The sequence below is a fragment of the Pezoporus wallicus genome, unplaced genomic scaffold (genome assembly GCF_028554395.1).
Source record: "Pezoporus wallicus isolate ANWC-B61680 ecotype Strahan unplaced genomic scaffold, APGP_CSIRO_Pwel_v1 contig_13480, whole genome shotgun sequence".
In the NCBI taxonomy this organism is placed as follows: Eukaryota; Metazoa; Chordata; class Aves; order Psittaciformes; family Psittacidae; genus Pezoporus; species Pezoporus wallicus.
This window is the reverse complement of record NW_026641917.1, coordinates 379,287-397,133: the sequence shown is the minus strand read 5'-3', so window position 1 is coordinate 397,133 and position 17,847 is coordinate 379,287. Positions and strand designations below refer to the sequence as shown.

Here is a 17,847-nt window from a genome sequence, read left to right as displayed (position 1 = left end):
ATGGAGCCCGCCGGCCTGTTTCCCCCTTTCCCCGCCGTCTGCCCCCCGCCACCGCCCGCTCACACCCCGGTACCCCCGCCCCGCGCCGCCGAGACCACCCGCATCATCACCGACCCCATCTCCGGCCGCTCCTACTGCAAGGGCCGCCTGCTGGGAAAGGTACCGGGGAGCGGGGAAGGGGAGGGTGTGCGGTGCTGGGAGCCGCGGACCGGTGCGAGGAGGGGGCTACGCGGCTGCTCGATCCCCACCTCGGGGTCGTCCGGTGCTGATTGCGGCCCCCTCGGCTGCCGCCACCGCCGCCTCCACCGGCCTCGCCTCTGCCGGTGGGCCCGCAGCAGCGCTGGAAGGGGTGAATCACCGGCTGGCTGCGTGCCTCGCCGGTTATCGGAGGCGCATCGGTTTCGGGGCGCCCCGCGGGGCCTGCGTGGGCCGCGAGTGCCCCGGTTCCCAGCGGTGCCGGCCCGCGCCGCTCCGCCGCACGCAACTTTTGTTCCCGCTGCCGGCGCTGTGTGTAGGAGGCGGGTGCCGGTTCCCAGCCCGGCCCGGGCGGCTGAGTGTGCAGATTGGAGGTGACATCACGGCAGGAAAAACCTGTCTCCATGGGGCTGCCTTTCGGTGGCCTCCGGTCCCCGGGCTTCCTGCCCCGCGCAGGACTTTCCAGATCGATCCCTCATGTGGAAAGATGAGGAGCTCGGCCATGGTGGGAGGGAAAAATGGCCCTGGAGGTTTTACAGGAACTGGGTGAAGAAAATCCCTGGTTGAGAGCATCACAGTTCAGATCTTAGTGGGCGACACAGCAGGAGGGAGCGTGTGACGCTTGCCGGGCTGTGCTGCAAGGGAATGGAGGAGGAGGAGGAGGAGGCAGCTTGTGAGCAGGCAGGGGCGAAGAGCTGTCTCTCACCCATCCATAACCACCTCTTCCCTTGCAGGGTGGCTTTGCACGATGCTATGAAATGACAGATCTCTCTAGCAACAAAACCTATGCCGTGAAGGTCATTCCTCACAGCCGGGTGGCTAAACCCCATCAGCGGGAGAAGGTGGGTGCTGTGGGGCTCGTGAAGTGGTGGGACACAGAGTGGGCCCTGTGCTTACCTGGCACTGCTGCTCCCTTTCAGATCACCAACGAGATCGAGCTGCACCGGGACTTGCACCACAAGCACATTGTCAAGTTCTCCCACTACTTTGAGGACTCGGAGAGCATCTACATATTCCTGGAGCACTGCAGTAGGAAGGTGAGCACTGGTGTGGCCTTCTTGTCAAAGGATCTCCTAAACAGAGCCATAGCTGGTTGGAGCAGCCCTTATCTGAGGTGCTTTGCTAGCATTCCCCTTCTCCTGGGCTGCCTCCTCTGTCACACCCTCTGAGCTCAGCCATAAGCTGTGTGGTTTTGCGTGGCATCAGGGACGCTGTTGGCTGCCTGTCCTACTCAGGCTGCCTGTTCATACTGGCAGTCCATAGCTCCTGGTGGGGCCCCCATAAATCCAGTGGTTCTCCTGTCTCTGCTGAGCAACCTCAGCTTCGTGTGGAGTTTGCTGAGGTCATGGCTGTGGAAGAAGGATTATTTGTGGATGTGCAACTTCTGGAAGGACTGGATTTGACCCTGCCTGCCCCATGCCTAGTCAGCAGGGCTGCCTGTTCTCCCTGCCTCCCATCACCAAGCTGCCTTCTCTCCCTCTGCAGTCCCTGGCCCACATCTGGAAGGCCCGCCACACACTGCTGGAGCCTGAAGTGCGCTATTACCTCAAACAGATCATCTCAGGCTTAAAATACCTTCACCTCAAGGGCATCCTGCACAGAGACCTCAAGCTTGGTGAGTGTTGTGGTTGGGACAGGGTGCCACGTGGGGAGTGAGGTGCCCCAGAGAGGCTTGTGGTGACACATCACCCTTGAATTGCAGGCAACTTCTTCATCAATGAGAACATGGAGCTGAAAGTGGGGGACTTTGGGCTAGCTGCTTGCCAGGATACCTCTGACCAGAAGAAAAAGTAGGTTTAAGGCTTCCCTATTCCGGAGCTCTCTGAGGTTTTTCCCCCTTCCTCCTATGGCTTCCTGGGAGGGTAGAGGGATGAGTGGTCCTCCCTGGCCTGGGGAGGGGAAGCCTTAGGGTCCCTTCCTGGTGTGGGGGAGCGATTCCTGCCCCAACTGCAGGCAAGGCGAGGGGCCTGGGGGCTTTGTGGCCCCTCCAGGAGGGAGCTTGCAGGCATCGGGGAGAACAATGTGCTGACTATGGCTATTGTGCCTGCCCGGCTGCCCTGCCGGCTGTGCAGGGCTGGGACACAAAGGCTCTGTTCCTCCCCGGCTCTAGGACAAGCTCTTCCCAACGGCTCCCCAGGACCAGCTGCTCCTGGGAGCTGGAGAGGGGGGAGTCTGTATGGGGCTGCTTGTAGGTGGAGGGAGCTTTGGGGGGGATGGTCTGCAAGCTAAATCCCAGGACTTAGAGCAGAGAAGGGTGTCTGCGAGGGGATGCACTGACCTGGCGTTTTGCCCCATAGGACAATATGTGGGACCCCCAACTACCTGGCCCCAGAAGTGCTGCTGAGGCAGGGCCATGGGCCAGAGTCGGATGTATGGTCTCTGGGCTGTGTCATGTAAGTCTGTGCTGCTGGGTTGGGAAGGGTCCAAGCTGGGGAGAGCTGGGCTGTGGAGCAGCCCCAGTGAGGAAGTCCCCTTGTGCTCTGCCTTGCGGCTTTGCAGTGGTTGCCCAACAAAAGGCAAGGGGAGGGTAGAGAGTGGCTGGATCCTGCCCAGCTCTGCTCTGGTGTGGGTGCTGCCAGTCATGCTGGGATGCCCGTCAGGGGCTGTGCATGCAGGGTAGCAAAGGGCAGGTGCTCTTGTGCTGTGCTCAGCTCCGGTTCAAAGCACTGCCCTGTGAACCTGGTAAACAATGGAAAACCTCAGTGTCTGGTGGCAGCTGCTGCTCTGTTTGTTTGGGAAGCAATTGCTTAAGTGCATCCAGCCCTTTGCCTGGCTGCTGCCTGCAGGCTTCCTGCTCCGCTTTCCACCCCATCAGCCACGCAGGGCTGGGAGCGATGGTGGCAGAAGGTGGCCTTCGCCTGCCAGCCCCCTCTCCCTCCCCAGTGCTCCTTGCCTGTTGCTCTAAACAGTTGCTAGGAGGAAGCATGGCCGGATGTCAGCAGGGCAGCCCAGGGTGGAAGTGGTGCTCCCAGCCAGGTGTGGCGGCCAAATGCCAATGACTTCCTTGCTTTAAGTGCTGCTGAGTCACAAGCCTGGTGGGGATGTGACAGTGGCACGTGTATCCCCTCCCAGGTACACCCTGCTGTGTGGGAACCCTCCCTTCGAGACCTCTGATCTCAAGGAGACGTACAGGTGTATCAAGCAAGTAGAGTACACCCTCCCTGTCTTCCTCTCCCTGCCCGCCAAGCACCTCATCGCCGGCATCCTCAGACGCAACCCTAAGGACCGCTTCACCCTTGAGGAGATCTTGGACCATGAGTTCTTCAAGGTGAGTGTGTTGGGGTTTGTCCTGACCCTTCTCCAAGTGGAGTGAGGCTTTTCGGGCTGTGTTGTGCTGTCCTTGGAGCCCAAGTCTCAGTCCTTCAAAGGAAGCAGCTGATGTCCTACCCAAATGCCAGCGAGGGGAACTGAGGGATCTGGTGTGTTCCCGCTGCCTTGTCCCTATAGCATGGGTTGTTTCCTGCACTGATGCCATTCCTAGGGCCAAGGCTTGGAGGAAATGCAAGCTGGCTGTCAGGAGGGTTGTGAGTGACTGTGGTCAGCCCAGGGCAGCTGCTCTGCCTGAAGCACGTGGGCTATGGAAACCAAACCTCTGCCTTGACCTCCCTGCAGGGCTACACGCCTGAGAAACTCCCTCCCAGCAGCTGTGTGATGGCTCCAGAGCTGAATCCCCCCAACCCAGCAAAGAGTCTCTTTGCTAAAGTCACCAAGACCCTCTTTGGGAAGAAGAAACCCAAAGGTGAGTCCTGGTGCTAGCCCAGGTGACCTTTCCTCCAGGGAGAAGTGGGTTCTGCCTCCTGGAGAGACCTCCTGATGGGTCTCTGTGGACCCCCTGCCTGAGGCCATCATAAGCTGTGCTTGCCCTCCTGCCTTTCTGGCACCGGTGGCCTGGCATGGGTGTGCGCTTCGAGAGCGGATGCGGTGCTGAAACCCATGGGAGCAGTTCCTCCTGGAAGCCCTCCGTTGCATGAGAACTAGGAAGTGAAAGTGGGAGGCAGCTGCCTGATGCTGTGCTCACCACCATGGGCAGATGAGGGAGAGCTGAGCAAATGGGAGGGGTGGCTGTGATGTCCCCATCCCCTGTGCTCATCACTTCCTTTCTCCTCAGCCAAGAAGGGTTCTTTGGAAGACAAGGATGACATCTCCAAGCTGGTCACTGGGCTGATGAAGACCTCAATCTGCCGGCAGATGAGCTATAAAACTGTGGAAGGGAATGAGGTGAGAACACCCCTGAGCCCATGCACACCCTCCTTTTGGGTGGGGGGGAGCAAGTGGAACAGTGATAAAGCCAAGTCTCTCCACAGGCCGCCCCTGTATCATGCCGCAGTGCCAGCTCTAGTCCTGTGGAGACAGTGGTGGAGGAGACATCTCACAAGTCTGCATCCCCTTCCATCCGAGGGACGATGGCCAGCAGCTGTGAGGGTGAGCAATACCTGCCTGGGCCACCCCAGCCTGCCCCAGGCTTCCTGTGCTGCCCTGGCTGATAGTGGGGCTGGCTGACTCAGCCTGTCATCTTCTGCCCGCAGCCTTTGAAGACTGCATCACTACCTCTGCCATCATTGAGTCGGCTGTCCGGCTCCTGCGGACCTGCCTCTCCTCCATGCCCCCAGGTAAACCGGTTGGTCCACTCTGGGATGGGGCAGGGAGCTGTGCATCCCCTTCCCCATGGGATGAAGGCATGGCTGCTATTCGGGTACTGTTAGAGGTGGGCAGGGGTTGTCTTCCTGCTCTGCTCATCCCTTCTCTTTTCCACCAGCGGGGAAAAATCCGGCTTCCCTGGCCCGCCACGAGCACTTTGTCTGGGTGAGCAAGTGGGTGGATTACTCCAACAAGTATGGCTTTGGCTACCAGCTCTCCAACCGTAGCATTGGGGTTCTCTTCAACAATGGCACGCACATGACTCTTTCCCCCAACCACAGGTAAGTGGTGGGGAAGGGGATGGTGTCTCTGGGGAAGCCCCTGCTGTAGGAAGGGGCAAGGGGAGGCAGTGCCAGGGTGGGTTTGGTGCTGGGTGGCCCCAAAGCTCATCATGGTCTACTCCTTCCCAGGACTGTGCATTACAACCCAACCAGCAGCAAACACCTTGTGTTCTCTGTGGCTGCTATCCCTGAGCAGCTGCAGGGGCAGATGAGTGTCTTGCGCTATTTTGCGTCCTACATGGAGCAGCATCTCATGAAGGTGGGTGTGAGTTGTGTGTTGAAGGCTGTGTGTATGCTGGTGACACTGAACCCAGGACACCATGTATGGGACCACTGGCTTAATGAAGATTCTTCTCTCTAAGGGAGGTGACTTGCCCAGCATAGATGACCTTGGGCAGCCAGCCCTGCTCCTCCTGCAGTGGGTGAAGACTGACCAAGCCTTGCTCATGCTCTTCAGCAATGGCACCCTGCAGGTATGTGTGGGGCACAGTGGAGATGCCCAGACCACCATGGGGAGGAGGGGACTTGTGGCATCTGTTAGATCTTGTCTGCCACAGCCCACAGGCACAGTCCAGCTGTGGGTGCAGCGTGCTGCTCCAGTGCCCAAAGCTGCTGGTCACAGCTTGTGCAGCCTGTGAGGGACATGATGCTTCAGTCGGCCACTTGTGTCTGCCCTGATGTTGGGGCTGGCACATTCCTGCCATAGGGCATGGAGCAGGGATGCTCTTGGGCAGGTTGGGGAGGAGGAACGGGTTGAGGCAGGAAGCGTGGCTCCATCCTGGCTCCCGACATGCCGCGGGAAGCATGGGTTAAACCAAGTCCAACCTGTCTCCTAGGTGAACTTCTACAATGACCACACCAAGGTGATCATTAGCAAGCCTGACCACTCCTGCCTTGTCACCTACATCAACCGGGAGCGAAATTCCTACACCTACAAGCTGTGCAGCATCCAGGAGCTGGGCTGCTCTCCTGAGCTCCACCACCGCCTCAGATACATCCTCAAGCTCCTCCAAGAACGTGCTGAAGCCTAGTGTGGGACCTTGGGGGAACCCTTGCTGGACATAAAGGTCTCCCCCTCCCCTCCCATGGGATGGGAGGGATGTTGTGGTGCTGGCTGCCTGCCTGGGCACCCTGTATCCCGGTGCTCAGATGGACTCTGGACTAAAGACTCGTGGATGTGGTTACAGCAGCAGGTCTGGACATCCTTGCTGCTCCCTGGCTCTGGGCAATCTCTGTGTTCTCACTGGTAGCTCCTGCTCTTGTTGTGCTGGTCTCGGTGGGGTGGACTGGGGTGGCACAGGGAGGGAGGTGGTAGGCGAGTGCCCCATGGCCAGCTTCGGGGTTGGCTGTGCCTTGTCTGTACCCTGGTGCTCCAGCCTGCCCTGGCTGATGCCCTAGTTCACTGACCCTCTCTGTGGCCTGGAGAGGACTGGCACAGCCTTGGCCTCGAGGCTTTTGGCTGCTGTGGGGTAGGAAAAACCCCTTCCCAGGGGTGGACAGGGGTGAAGGTTGCTGCCTGCCCTGCCAGGGGCTCTGTGGGCTGGTGTGTGCCACTCCACAACTCCTACACTAAGAAAAGTGGGCCCAATGTGCGCCGTCTGCTCCTAAATTGTGAATTGTCTGGTGCAACCTGATGTTTTGATAAAGGGGATGGGGGGGATGGAATTCAGGGGCTTGCCTGGAGGAGCCCTCATCTTGCTGAGACCCAGGGAAGTTTCTTGTTTCGAGGCAGTCTCTGCCATGTGGGACTATTTATGTATCTTATTTATATGGAATTATTTATTTTCCTGTTGGACTGTCCCTGTGCAGCTCCCCTGTCTTTGACTCGCCTAAATAAAAATCTATTTGTGTAAGGGCAAACTGTGTTTGACTTGCTTGGAGCTTGGGCACCAAAGGGCTTAATCTTCATCCTTGTTCTAAGGCTGTTACTACCTGCCAGGCAGGACCCCTCTTGCTGCTGCTGGGGGACAAGGTCAGGGACGCAGGATGGAGGGCAGGAGCCTGTCTGGTACCTCCACTCTTGCTGTGGATGGTGGGAGGGGCAGAATTAGCTGTTGCTGGCGTCTGTGGAGCTCTGGAGCTGCCTCGGTGTCTCCTTGCTGCTGCCAAAGTCTCATTCTCAACTGCCACTGCACTTGGACCAAACCCACCCGCTCTCGAGGTGTTGCTGAGATGCAGGAGGCAGGGGTTGAGGCCCAGGGGTTGGTGGGTTGCCGGGGTCCCTGCCCTGTGACAGCTCATGTGATGGGATATGAGCTGGGACTGGAGCCAGGAAAAAGGAATTTAATGTGCTCCATGAACTTGTTTCGAAGGTAATTTGTCACCTCCTTCCCCATCAGTGTGTAATCGATCCGCCTGGGAGCGGCTTGTGCTGTGGGAAGCAGCCTGGGCTGTTCCCTGTAGCATTGCCTTGGGCAGACTCTGCTCCCAGGGTAATGCAGCCCTTTGGGTTGCCTTTGCTGTAGCTTGGGTCTTGTAAACTGGGCTAGTGAAAGCTATGGTGTGGCTGTGAGCCCAGGCTGGGGACTGTAGTGAGCATCAGGGCACTGAGGTGCACCCATCCCTTGATCCTTGCGCACCTCATGAGGAAAGACTGCAGGTATGAGCCAGAGCTGGTGCAAACCTCTTTATTTCAGCAGCACTACAGCACTGAGTGGAGGGAGAGGCAGGTCCTACTCAAAGTAGACCCCATGCACTGTGGCCACAGCAAAGAGGGATGCATTGGAGAAGGTGGTGGAGGCAAAGCTGTCACTCTCGGGGTCCCACAGTGCCTGGCTGGCCACCAGCAGGCTCTGCTGTGCTTGCTGCCCCAACAGCACATGGCAGACCAGCTTGTACCGGGGTGGCACCACGTCCTTTGCTCTGCTCTGCAGCATCTCAACCAGGTTCTGGGCTAGCAGCGCACTGCTCTGTGGTGTGTAGACCATGGTCTCAAGGGCACCTGTCAAGGCTCCCTCCAGCACTCGCTGCACCCGCCCTGCATTGAACTTGCAGCCTTCATCTGGTCCTATCCTGTAAGTGTTCTCCAGGCGGGTCTTGAGGATGGGCTGGAACAGGGGCAACCCAGAAAAGCTCACGCGGCTGTGCAGCATCCAGGGGCCGATGGAGGGGCGCCTGCCCCCCGGGGCTGCCCCCAGCGAGCTGCGGCGGCTGGCCAGGGCTGCTGGCAGGGTGCTGAGGATGGAGCTGCGGCGGGAGAGCAGGAGCGGCGGTTTGCCTTCCTCTGTGCCCCGTGCATGGGGCTGGGACCCACGGCGGGTGGTTCGGAGCGGGTGGACTTCGGTGTTGTCTGCAGCTATCGCCTGGGCTGGCGCAGACACCTCTGCGAAGGGCTGCTCAGCCATCTGGGTGGCCTGGAAAGGGGGGTGTCAGGAGGAGGTAGGTTGTCCCACAGGTTGTTCACCCCATCTCTGCTTTGCCTATCTCTGACCCCTGCAATCCCATGGTAAGGGGCTGGGGGGACCACGGCAGCTGCCTTCCCTTCTCTAGCACCACCCTCCCCAGCAGCAACCACTGACCCACTGCATCCCAGGTCCACCCAGCCCTCAGCTCTCCCATCTCCAGCCTGTCCCCTGGCACAGGGGAGAAGCTCCTTCTGCTCCAGCCTCCCTGTCCCACGCTTACCGCTAGCCCTGCTCCTGCCCTGCAGGGGTAAACCCAGGGGACTTGTTTCCAGCCAGTGTTGTGCTCCTGGCTGCCCAGGGACCAACCTTGGCAGGGACAAACCTGTTGTGCTCCTGCAGTGTGTTGCTATGTGATACTGCAGCTCTCCAGGGCTGCTCTGGGGCACGGCTCCTGTAACTCCTTGTTTCCTGGTCTCTGGACAGCTGCAGTCACTCCGGGCATTCCAACGTTGGCTGCTCCCTGCCAGCCCCCAAAAACTGTTTCCCTGTGTTAAATGTGTGAAGGAAGAGCAAGGAGAGGTGGAGAATAGCCACTGTGATTGATGCTTTGCACCCCAGCTATGGGTTGCACCTCCAACAGCTTGATCTTTGCATCGTTTAGGTCCTTTTCTCCCTGTATCAAGGGAGACTATGGGCAGATGGGCACCCACTGAGCAGAGCCCTGGCCCGAGGGCAGGTTTGCTGGGGATTCCCAGCCCTGAGGAGGTTTCTCTCCACTGTCGGAGCCCAGCCCAGCTGGTACACCACCGCCACCCCATCAATGTGCCTTTGTTTGGCTCGGCTGCCAAGCTGTTTGAGGAAAGACGAGATGGCTTTTGTGTTTCTATCTCCCATCAGAGGTATTTATAGCCTGCCGCTGACTAGCGCTGCCAAGCGCTGGCAGCTGGACCCTGCTCCCTCGGGCTGCTGCTGTGGGCCCTGTGCTTCCTTCTGCATTCCACTACCGCTGATAGGCAAAGACGGGTCCCTCTGCAGGCACCCCCATCGTGTTCCTTGGGTCCAGCCAGGCTTGGGAGACAGGGGACTGGGCATCCTCTGGTGCAGTGCCTGAGTGAGGCTGGTTATGCTTTTTTTTTGCCTGTGCTCTCGTGTCCTAAGCAGATAGGAGAGTCGCAGGGCTTTGACCTGAAGCATCAGCAGGAAAGGTTACTTTTGCTGTTTAGGGGCTCGATCTCCCAGTGCAGGGCACTCAGCCATGCCCAGCAGCTTTCCATGGGGGCTGTGCATATAAAGGTGGTGTTGATCTTTGTGCCTTGATCCTGCACATGTTTTGCCTTTCCCAAAAATCCCATCCTCCTGTGTCCCTTCACCCCCATCCGCCCCATCCAGGGGCTTCTCTGCAGCAAAGCCACTGGCTGGGAGGGGACGGGACGACAGGCCCCGGTGCTGGTTCCCTGCTGTGAGCCACATCAGGGTTAGGGTACCGCCACGCGGACCGAGCCATCCGAATCCCGCCCGGCAGACACCCGGATGGTGCTGCCTTGGCAGCAAGGAGCGGGCTTCACCACTCGCCACCCCTTTGTCCCTGCCGCTGCCTCCCCAGCAGCCCTTCCGCTCCGTGCCAGGTTTCCCTAGCAATGGGCCATGGCGGGTAGCGGCCTCCTCCCTGCTGGCTCCCCGGGCCGGCCAGCCCCCCGCCTGCCTCCCTCCTTCCTCCCTTCCTCCGCCCTCCTCCCCAAGGCAGCCCATGGCTGCTCCCTGCTCCGCGCGGTCGCTGCAGGGCGAAGCGGCCGCCTTCACCGCTGCCCTCCGCACCCTGGTCAACAACCCCCAGTTCAGGTGAGGGCTTGCGGGGCTCACCCCCCGCCCCAGCCGTGCCGAAGCCCTCGGCGCTTGCTCCGTGCTGCTTCCCCCGTGCTGCTTCCCCATGGATCTGAGCCTTGCTTGGGGTGGGGGGGTGGTGGGGGTGGTGGTTAGGACCTCCCTTCTGCATGGACCTCCTTTCTGCTCGGCTTTTGCAGGAGCCCGGGGCTGCTGGGTACATTCCGCACCGAGGCAGCCACCACCTCTCCGGAGCAGGGAAGGACCCCAAGCGTGCCCAGATCCTCTGTCCCAGGGAGTGATGCCAGCATGGCAAGGCAATGTTACAGGCAAAATCCCGTGCTGAGGCTTCTGGCCTTGCCAGCAGTAGGGTGCTGCAGTCACCCTGCTCCCCAGGGGCAGCCAGCTATCCATGGCTGGCTCTTCAGTGCTTTCCTTTGATATCTCCAGTCTTCCGGCAGCACTGAAGGCAGGTGGCAGTGCTTGGCATCCCTGCTACCTCCTCCCACAGCAGTGAGTGGAGATGGAGAGCTGCTGCCTCTGCTACCTGGCACCTACACGGCACGTCCTGCCTGGCAGTGGGCTGGCCCTGTGGTCCTGTGCTGAGGCCTGGCACAAATGTCAGTGCAATCTGAGGAAACCCCTGTCCCTGCTGAAAGTTTTGGCCACCCAGAAGAGAAATTCCAGTGAAAACTCCCCAGCCACAGCACCAGGCAGTGGGGAAGCGGCTGCCAGTGCCTGGTCATCCCCAGCCCACTGCTTGCATCCCACACTTTTCACCCTGCAGCCTTCATTTTACATCCTGCAACCTGAAATCTGTGCTCTGCATCTGTCACCTTTATCCTACATCCTTCCTCCTGTAGCCTGCATCCCACAGCCTTCATTCTTTCTGCATTTTGCAGCCTTCATCCTCTGCCCATCCTGTTGCCTGAACCTCCATCCTGCATCCCACACCTTGCATCCCGTAGCTGCAGCCCGCATCCCACATCTCACAGACTGCTTCCCCTGCTTGTTTTGTGGTTCACAGCCATGGAACAGTTAACTTCACTCCCCTTACAGTAGCAATCACGGAGAGCTTGCCTCATACTGCCCAGTATGCCAGTCCCAATAGACATGTGGGATGACTCAGGTGCCTTTCCCTCTGGTGGACACATCCATCTCCATGTGGGACACCATGAGGTTTGGGCCATGGGTTTGTGCATGGCCAAGTGGCAGCTAGAGTTTGGGTGGCATGTCTTCTGTTGCCCTGCTGGGATGGAGGAAGAGAGGAGGAGAGGATGAATGAGCCATGGCTGCATGGTGCACATAGGCTAGAGAGCCCCTTTTCCTCTCATCTTGCCTCCCATTCCTGGGAAGGTGAACAGTGCTGGGAGGCTATGTGGGACAAGGGCAGCAGGGCGGACCTTGTGCCTCAGAGTGCACCACAGGCCAGTGCCAGCCCTGCTGGCAGCAATGCCAGAGGCTGCACATCCATGAGACCATGACTCAGTTCCTATGAGTCAAGGAGGCTGAGCCCAGTGACAGCCGTGCTTTCTCCTGCTCTGCCGTGCCAAAAGAGAAAGCCACTTTCTCCAGCTGCCCCTGGCCTTTCTCCGCCCTGCTCTGTGCCAGCACTCACGTCTTGCTGTGCTCCATACCTGTCGCTGGCTGTGCTTTCCAGAGGACCTGTCTTGCTCACCCCACCTTTCAGATGGCCATAAGGAGCCACAAGCAAGGGCCCTCTTGTGCCTCTGCTAGGAAAAGCCCACCCAGACAGTCCCTGCCCATGTGCCCTGTCCCAGCTCCCAGGCACCCCATCACTGATGGTCCCCTCTCCGTGCAGTGATGTGACATTCGTGGTGGGCCGGGAGCAGCAGAAGGTGTTTGCACACCGCTGTGTGCTGGCATGCCGCTGCCAGGCTTTCCGGGGGATGCTCAGCCAGGGGCCGGCAGGCAGCGAGGACTCCCCCAGCAGCATCTCACCCCAGGGACCCTTCATCCTGGGCAACGTGCAGCCCGAGGTCTTCCTGGCCGTCATTGAGTTCCTCTACACCAACAGCGTCACCCTCAACAGCCACATTGTGAGTGGGGATGGGGCTGGCAGGGACCATGGGCATGGGAGGGAGAAGGAGGGATGCAGAGGTGGGGGGTGCTTTGAATGTAGAGAGGATGCTCTGTATGACTGTGGCTGGTTAACAGTGCAATGAGTGTGTGGGGCTCAGCCTAGCACAGAGGAGTGTCCAGAGCATCTTGTCCCACATGTGTCTGCCCCAGCCTTGGGGTGTTCTGTGCATCCTGGATGATGGGAATGGAGACAGTAAAGCAGGCCACATTCATATGCCCCTATGGAGCAGCCCTTCCTGTCCCATACCCCACCTGGGAGCTCCCGCAGAGGCAGAAGGACACATGCTCTTGTCCACTGGGCTGCCATGCCTGTTCCTGCACCCGATGTTCACAAGGTCTCTCTTGCCTGCAGGCACTGGAGGTACTGACTTCATCAGTGGAATATGGTCTGCAGGACCTATGCAAGGTACAGCACTGCTTACTCTGGGGTGGTGGTCCCCAAGTGCCCCCATGCTGAGGAGCACTCCAAGATGGTCCCTGCGTGGCTGGAGGTGGTTCTGAGGATGGATCACCGTGGTCCAATGCAGGCTCAGCCCCTGCTTCTCAATTCCAGAGTGTCTCTTCAGTGGGATCCCCCTTGAGGGGATGCTGCACCAACCAGGAGTCCTGCAGGGGCCGGGGAATCCCTGGGAAGCTTATGGGAGTCTCATATCCTGCAGGAAAGCCCCGATGCTATCACCCACGGGTGTCCCGTGGTCAGCTGGCTGGATGATGCTGTAGGGAAAGCCCCATTGCTGGAGAGTGCTCAGCAGTGGCGCTGCCAGGGGGATGCTGCTCAGGAGAGAAGGTTTTGGGAAGGCAGCAGGGAGCAAACAGGAGGGATGGGAGACGGATGAGGGGAAGGAGCTGGAGCAGCTTGGCGTTGGGGCGGGCGGCTGGGCCACGTCATCAGGATGATTCCTGGATTACGGCTGTGCTGATCGTGTGACCCGCCATCTCACACCCGGACTTCCCCTCTCTTCCCACCCTGCCGAGGAGCTGAGCCACCATGGGCTGCTGTGTGCTGCAGTGGTGTGGTGGGACGAGTCCTGCCCCGTCACCCCATGAGGACAAGCACAGCCCAGATGTGGCACAGGGCTGTCAAACAGCTGGTTGGAGGGACATAAGGGGTGTTGCAGGAAAGGGGGATGCGGTGCCCCAGACACGTGAATCCGGGTGGGATATCCTGCAGTGAGCCATAGAGGAGGGGGGAAGGAAAGGGGCTGACCAAGGGAAACCCCTGACTGTGTCTGCAGCTGCAGGGTGACCTCATGTCCCTGTTGCCAATGACTCAGGGCCCTTCTGCTCCAGCTGAAGGTTCCTCCCTGCATGTCACATCCCCTTTGGTTTCCTAGGGGCTCTGACCCCTTAGGGTTGGTGGTACGACAGACAGATAGCTGTTGCAATGCCATGTACTGCTCAGCGGGATTTTCCCTGAAGATGCACACAGCAGATGCTATTTAGAAGGGACAGGATCTTGAATGTGATGGTTGCTTTTTTTAATGTGTGAATGATTGCACATCTTTTTTTTTCTATTTTGGGTGCTTATTATAAATATAACTTTGCATTCGTTAGTTTCTTTATAATATCTTACCCAGAACAGTCAGGTGAAGGGAAACTGAAATACAGGCAGAGAGCGGGGCTGGGCAAAGCTGACATCACCCAGCCAGAACCAGGGCTGTCCCTCATGGCAGGACACAGATGGGGACAGTGGCCAGGGTTAGGTGGCCCGCCTCGGGCTATGAGGTTGGCTGCGGTTTGGTGGCATCAGTCTCAGCCTATGGCTGAATCAGTGCCCAGGCTGGCTGCCCACAGGCTGTGCTGTGAGTCCTCATCCCACAGCCCACCACTGCCTGGGGGGCTGGAGGTGCCATCCCCGCATGTCTCCTGTCCCGTGTCCTGGGAGCTATGGGGAGGCTGAGAGTCGAGGAGAGGGGTGGCAGGGCTGGGCCTCTGCTCTTTCTATTCTCTCCCCATTTACCTTCCAGCTCTGCATCAAATTCATCAAGGACACTCTGAGCGTGGAGCAGGTCTGCGAGGCTCTGCAGGTGAGTGTGACACCAGTGGGGTCACAGAGGGTTGAAAACAACCCGTTCTGTTTTGGGACAGGCATTGGCCTGACCTTCCTGCTCTTGGCTGGATGGTGGGGCAGGATTTCCTACCCTGGCACATCGTACCAGGGCTGCAAGGGCCACCAGGGCCACCATGGCCTGGCAAGGGAATGTTCTCATGCTGCCCTAAACAGAGCTGGCCAGAGCTCCCCAGTGCCATGGCCTTGCCATCATATGTATGAAACTGGAATGCACTGGGTTTCCGTGAGTTCTCATGGTTTTGAGGCCAGCCCCAAAACCCTGCTGAGATTTAGGGCATCTAAAAATAGCCTTTTAGGCAGGTCCCAATGGCCCTGCCATGCTGCTTGGTGAGACCAAAGCTGCTCCCCAGGGTAAGGGGATTTGTTCCATCACCCACAAGACAAAGTGATGCTCTTATGGTGAGATGCTGGCCCCAGAGCACAGAAGCTCCTACCAGATGTGGTGCCAGACCACCCTGGCATAAACAGAGCCAAAACTGACCTGGAGGAAACAAACAGAAAACCCCAAAACCCCAGAACAAAACAAACCTGAAGAAAACATCTTCCATTCCTTCCCAGCTTGTGTCAGTCCCAGTCCCATGCCATGGTGGAGGGGGAGGCGATGCTCCCCCTGCCTGTGCTGGTCCCATGTACCCTGCATGCAGGGGCTGCCATTGGGACCAGCATTGCTGGGTAGGGCTGGGGGCATATAAGGGCACCCCAAATTCCTGCTGCAGAGGGATGATGGTATCTGTGGGGCAGGCTGGGGCTGATACCAGGGCATGGGGCATATATGGGGGGTCTAAGCTGACCCTGTGCCCACACAAGGAGCACTGGAGACATGTGGCCCCATGTCCTTGCAGTGTGACCTCCTGATAGCAATGCTGGGGCTCCTTGCCCACTAGGGCTGGGTGATGTCCCTGAGCAGCAGTGGAAAGTCAGGTGCTTCCTGCTGACAGCAGGGCTGTCAGGTGATGAGGCCACCAAACTCTTTGCTCTGGGGCAGGCCAGGAAAGCAGGGACCTTGGTGCCCTTTCCCCCCACATCTGCACTATGGTGTCCCCACACATGGATGCTCAGCCCACCCTGGTCCTTAAGAGGTCTCATGTCTCAGCAGGGCTTTGGTGGGAGGTCCCTCCTGCCCCAGACCCTATTGCAAGTGTCTGTGTTGTCCCACAGGCTGCAGTGACCTATGGGCAGACAGACCTCCAGCAGCACTGCCTGGCCTTCATCGAGGGCTGCACTGCGGTACGGCTGCAGGCATGGGGGAGCATGGCATGGGGTACCCCAGGGCATGGGGAGCACTGGGGGCATGGGGAACACTGGGGCACACAGCATGGAGTAAGTCCAGAGGTGGCCACAAGGATGATCAGGGGCTTGAGCACCTGTGGTATGAAGACAGGCTGAGAAAGTTTGGGCTGTTCAGCCTGGAGAAGAGAAGGCTGCGTGGAGACCTCATAGCAGCCTTCCAGTATCTCAAGGGGGCCTATGGGGATGCTGGGGAGGGACTCTTCATTAGGGACTGTAGCGATAGGACAAGGGGTAACGGGTTAAAACTTAAACAGGGGAAGTTCAGGTTAGATATAAGGAAGAAGTTCTTTACTGTGAGGGTGGCGAGGCACTGGAATGGGTTGCCCAGGGAGGTTGTGAATGCTCCATCCCTGGCAGTGTTCAAGGCCAGGTTGGACAGAGCCTCGGATTACACAGTTTAGTGTGAGGTGTCCCTGCCCATGGCACGGGGGTTGGAACTGGATGATCTTAAGGCCCTTTCCGACCCAAGCCATTCTGTGATTCTATAAGGCAGGAATGCAGGGACCCTAAGAATGGGTTGACTGGAGGTTGGACAGGAGAGGAAAAGGAGCAAATGGTGTTCAGGGAGATGATGGGTGCCAGGAAAAGGCTGGATGGAGGGTGCTGGGATGCCAGGGGATGGGTGTCTGGTTGGGGAAGTGCTGGGGTGTGAAACAGGGATGCACCAGGATGGGCTTGATGGCTCAGGGAGAGGGATGTGTGTGGGGTCCCTGTACCAGCGCCCCAGCACTGCGCTGTGCTGGCAGGCAGTGGTGCGGACACAGGGCTTCCACGAGCTCTCTGATGTGGTGCTGGCGCGGGTGCTGCGCAGTGACCGCCTGGCCGTGGACGAGCTGGACCTGGTGCAGGCTGTGCGGGAGTGGGCGCACGTCAGCTCGGTGAGTGCAATGCATGGCCACGGTGCGGTGGTCATGGATGGTGTTCCGCATCAGACAGATCCACCCAGAGGTGCCCAAGACATCACCAACCCCATCCCTTACATTCTGCTGTCTCGCAGGCTGTCCTGGAGCGCCCCGTGCCTGAGGTGGCTGCCCTGCCTGTGCAGGAGCTGCGCCTGCCCCTGCTGGCACCCAGTGAGCTGGCAACGCTGGAGAGACAAAACCAGCGGGATCTGCTCATCCCGGTGAGCCTCTGCCTCCTCCCATGGTGTCCTGGCTCACCTCAGCAGCTGGAGGATGCTGTAGGGTTGGGTTTGAGGGGGGACCACGCTGTGGCCGTGCTGATGCCACCATCCCCGTCCCCATCCCCATAGGCAGAGAGCATCGCGGCAGCCTGGCGGTCCCATGCCCTGAAGAAGGGCAGTGGGGTGCCCTCGCACCTCTGCCAGCCCCGGCGCGGCACGCGGCCCCGCGACCACCACCGTCACCTGGACCCACACGCCAAGTAGGGGCTTGGGCAGCGGCAGTGCCCCCCAGGACAGCGGGGCAGGGTGCGGGGCTGGGCACTGCCAGAGGTGCCACCGTGGCCAAGAGCGTCCATAAAGCTCTTTGTCTCATGCCACAGCTCCAGGGTCAGGGCAGGATTCCTGGTTCACCCCAAGAAGTGGTGCAGGGAATGGGGGCTTGGACCTGCGCTATGCGGTGGGTGTGAGGACCCCCATACACCCCAGTGACGCAGGGGTAGGGGGCGGGGCTGCAGGAAGGGGTCCCTTGTGGGATGGGGATACAGGGTGAGCCCCCCCTTTCCCCAGCCCCATGCTGCCCCCAACCGGGCTCTGCGCTGGGCCCTTCCCCGGGGCCGTGCTGCCCCCCTGCGGCAGCGGGACTGAGCTGCAGCGGGCAGCGAGCACCGCGGAAGGGCTACATCCCCTCCACGCACCGGTGGGGAAGGGACTGAACGAGATGGGGAACCTGGGGCTTAAGAGTGCGGGGAGACCCCCGGCATCTCTGCACCTACCCAGCACCAACACCAGTGACCCCCTCCCCAAGCCCTGCCAGCATCCCCGGCTCCTTATAGCCCTGGACACACGCACCACACTGCCAGCCCCCCATGTGCCACACACATCCCCCTCCACACAGCCTGTACCCCCACTGCGCACCCCATTGCATGTGCACACACAGCTGGATCTGTCTCAAGCATCCTCCCTTCCCCCAGCTATGCCCCC

General features: G+C 59.4%; 3 protein-coding genes across 4 annotated transcripts; 2 read left to right on the top strand and 1 right to left on the bottom strand.

Annotated features, from left to right (window-relative positions):
• On the top strand, positions 1 to 6,994 carry PLK3 (polo like kinase 3). Its single transcript, XM_057425849.1, has 15 exons — positions 1 to 159; positions 930 to 1,037; positions 1,116 to 1,232; positions 1,681 to 1,810; positions 1,898 to 1,985; positions 2,493 to 2,588; positions 3,268 to 3,463; positions 3,808 to 3,934; positions 4,304 to 4,413; positions 4,500 to 4,617; positions 4,722 to 4,805; positions 4,952 to 5,114; positions 5,244 to 5,373; positions 5,477 to 5,587; positions 5,951 to 6,994. Exons 1-15 carry the CDS (start codon positions 1 to 3, stop codon positions 6,143 to 6,145), a joined length of 1,932 nt encoding a protein of 643 aa, XP_057281832.1. The 3' UTR covers positions 6,146 to 6,994.
• A 770-nt stretch (positions 6,995 to 7,764) lies between these two features.
• Positions 7,765 to 9,043, bottom strand: DYNLT4 (dynein light chain Tctex-type 4). Its single transcript, XM_057425852.1, has 2 exons — positions 8,739 to 9,043; positions 7,765 to 8,467 (listed from the first exon to the last, which is right to left on the bottom strand). Exon 2 carries the CDS (start codon positions 8,456 to 8,458, stop codon positions 7,787 to 7,789), a length of 672 nt encoding a protein of 223 aa, XP_057281835.1. The 5' UTR covers positions 8,459 to 8,467; positions 8,739 to 9,043; the 3' UTR covers positions 7,765 to 7,786.
• A 1,122-nt stretch (positions 9,044 to 10,165) lies between these two features.
• Positions 10,166 to 17,202, top strand: BTBD19 (BTB domain containing 19). 2 transcript variants are annotated; one of them, XM_057425850.1, is made up of 9 exons: positions 10,166 to 10,297; positions 12,102 to 12,339; positions 12,735 to 12,788; positions 13,042 to 13,098; positions 14,350 to 14,409; positions 15,612 to 15,680; positions 16,490 to 16,621; positions 16,741 to 16,866; positions 16,996 to 17,202. In XM_057425850.1, exons 1-9 carry the CDS (start codon positions 10,206 to 10,208, stop codon positions 17,128 to 17,130), a joined length of 963 nt encoding a protein of 320 aa, XP_057281833.1. In that variant the 5' UTR covers positions 10,166 to 10,205; the 3' UTR covers positions 17,131 to 17,202. The 2 variants fall into 2 exon arrangements, with proteins under 2 accessions (XP_057281833.1, XP_057281834.1); XM_057425851.1 differs by lacking the exon at positions 13,042 to 13,098.
• Positions 17,203 to 17,847: the final 645 nt, after the last annotated feature.

What these genes read in the sequence shown, in the direction of transcription:
- PLK3 (XM_057425849.1), top strand. Translation starts at nt 1, where the DNA reads ATGGAGCCCGCCGGCCTGTTTCCCCCTTTCCCCGCCGTCTGCCCCCCG. An exon ending in AGGGCCGCCTGCTGGGAAAG is followed by an intron (nt 160 to 929) that starts GTACCGGGGAGC and finishes CTTCCCTTGCAG; the next exon opens with GGTGGCTTTGCACGATGCTA. An exon ending in ACTCTTTCCCCCAACCACAG is followed by an intron (nt 5,115 to 5,243) that starts GTAAGTGGTGGG and finishes ACTCCTTCCCAG; the next exon opens with GACTGTGCATTACAACCCAA.
- BTBD19 (XM_057425850.1), top strand. Translation starts at nt 10,206, where the DNA reads ATGGCTGCTCCCTGCTCCGCGCGGTCGCTGCAGGGCGAAGCGGCCGCC. An exon ending in TCACCCTCAACAGCCACATT is followed by an intron (nt 12,340 to 12,734) that starts GTGAGTGGGGAT and finishes TCTTGCCTGCAG; the next exon opens with GCACTGGAGGTACTGACTTC. An exon ending in GTCTGCAGGACCTATGCAAG is followed by an intron (nt 12,789 to 13,041) that starts GTACAGCACTGC and finishes CATATCCTGCAG; the next exon opens with GAAAGCCCCGATGCTATCAC.
- DYNLT4 (XM_057425852.1), bottom strand. Translation starts at nt 8,458, where the DNA reads ATGGCTGAGCAGCCCTTCGCAGAGGTGTCTGCGCCAGCCCAGGCGATA.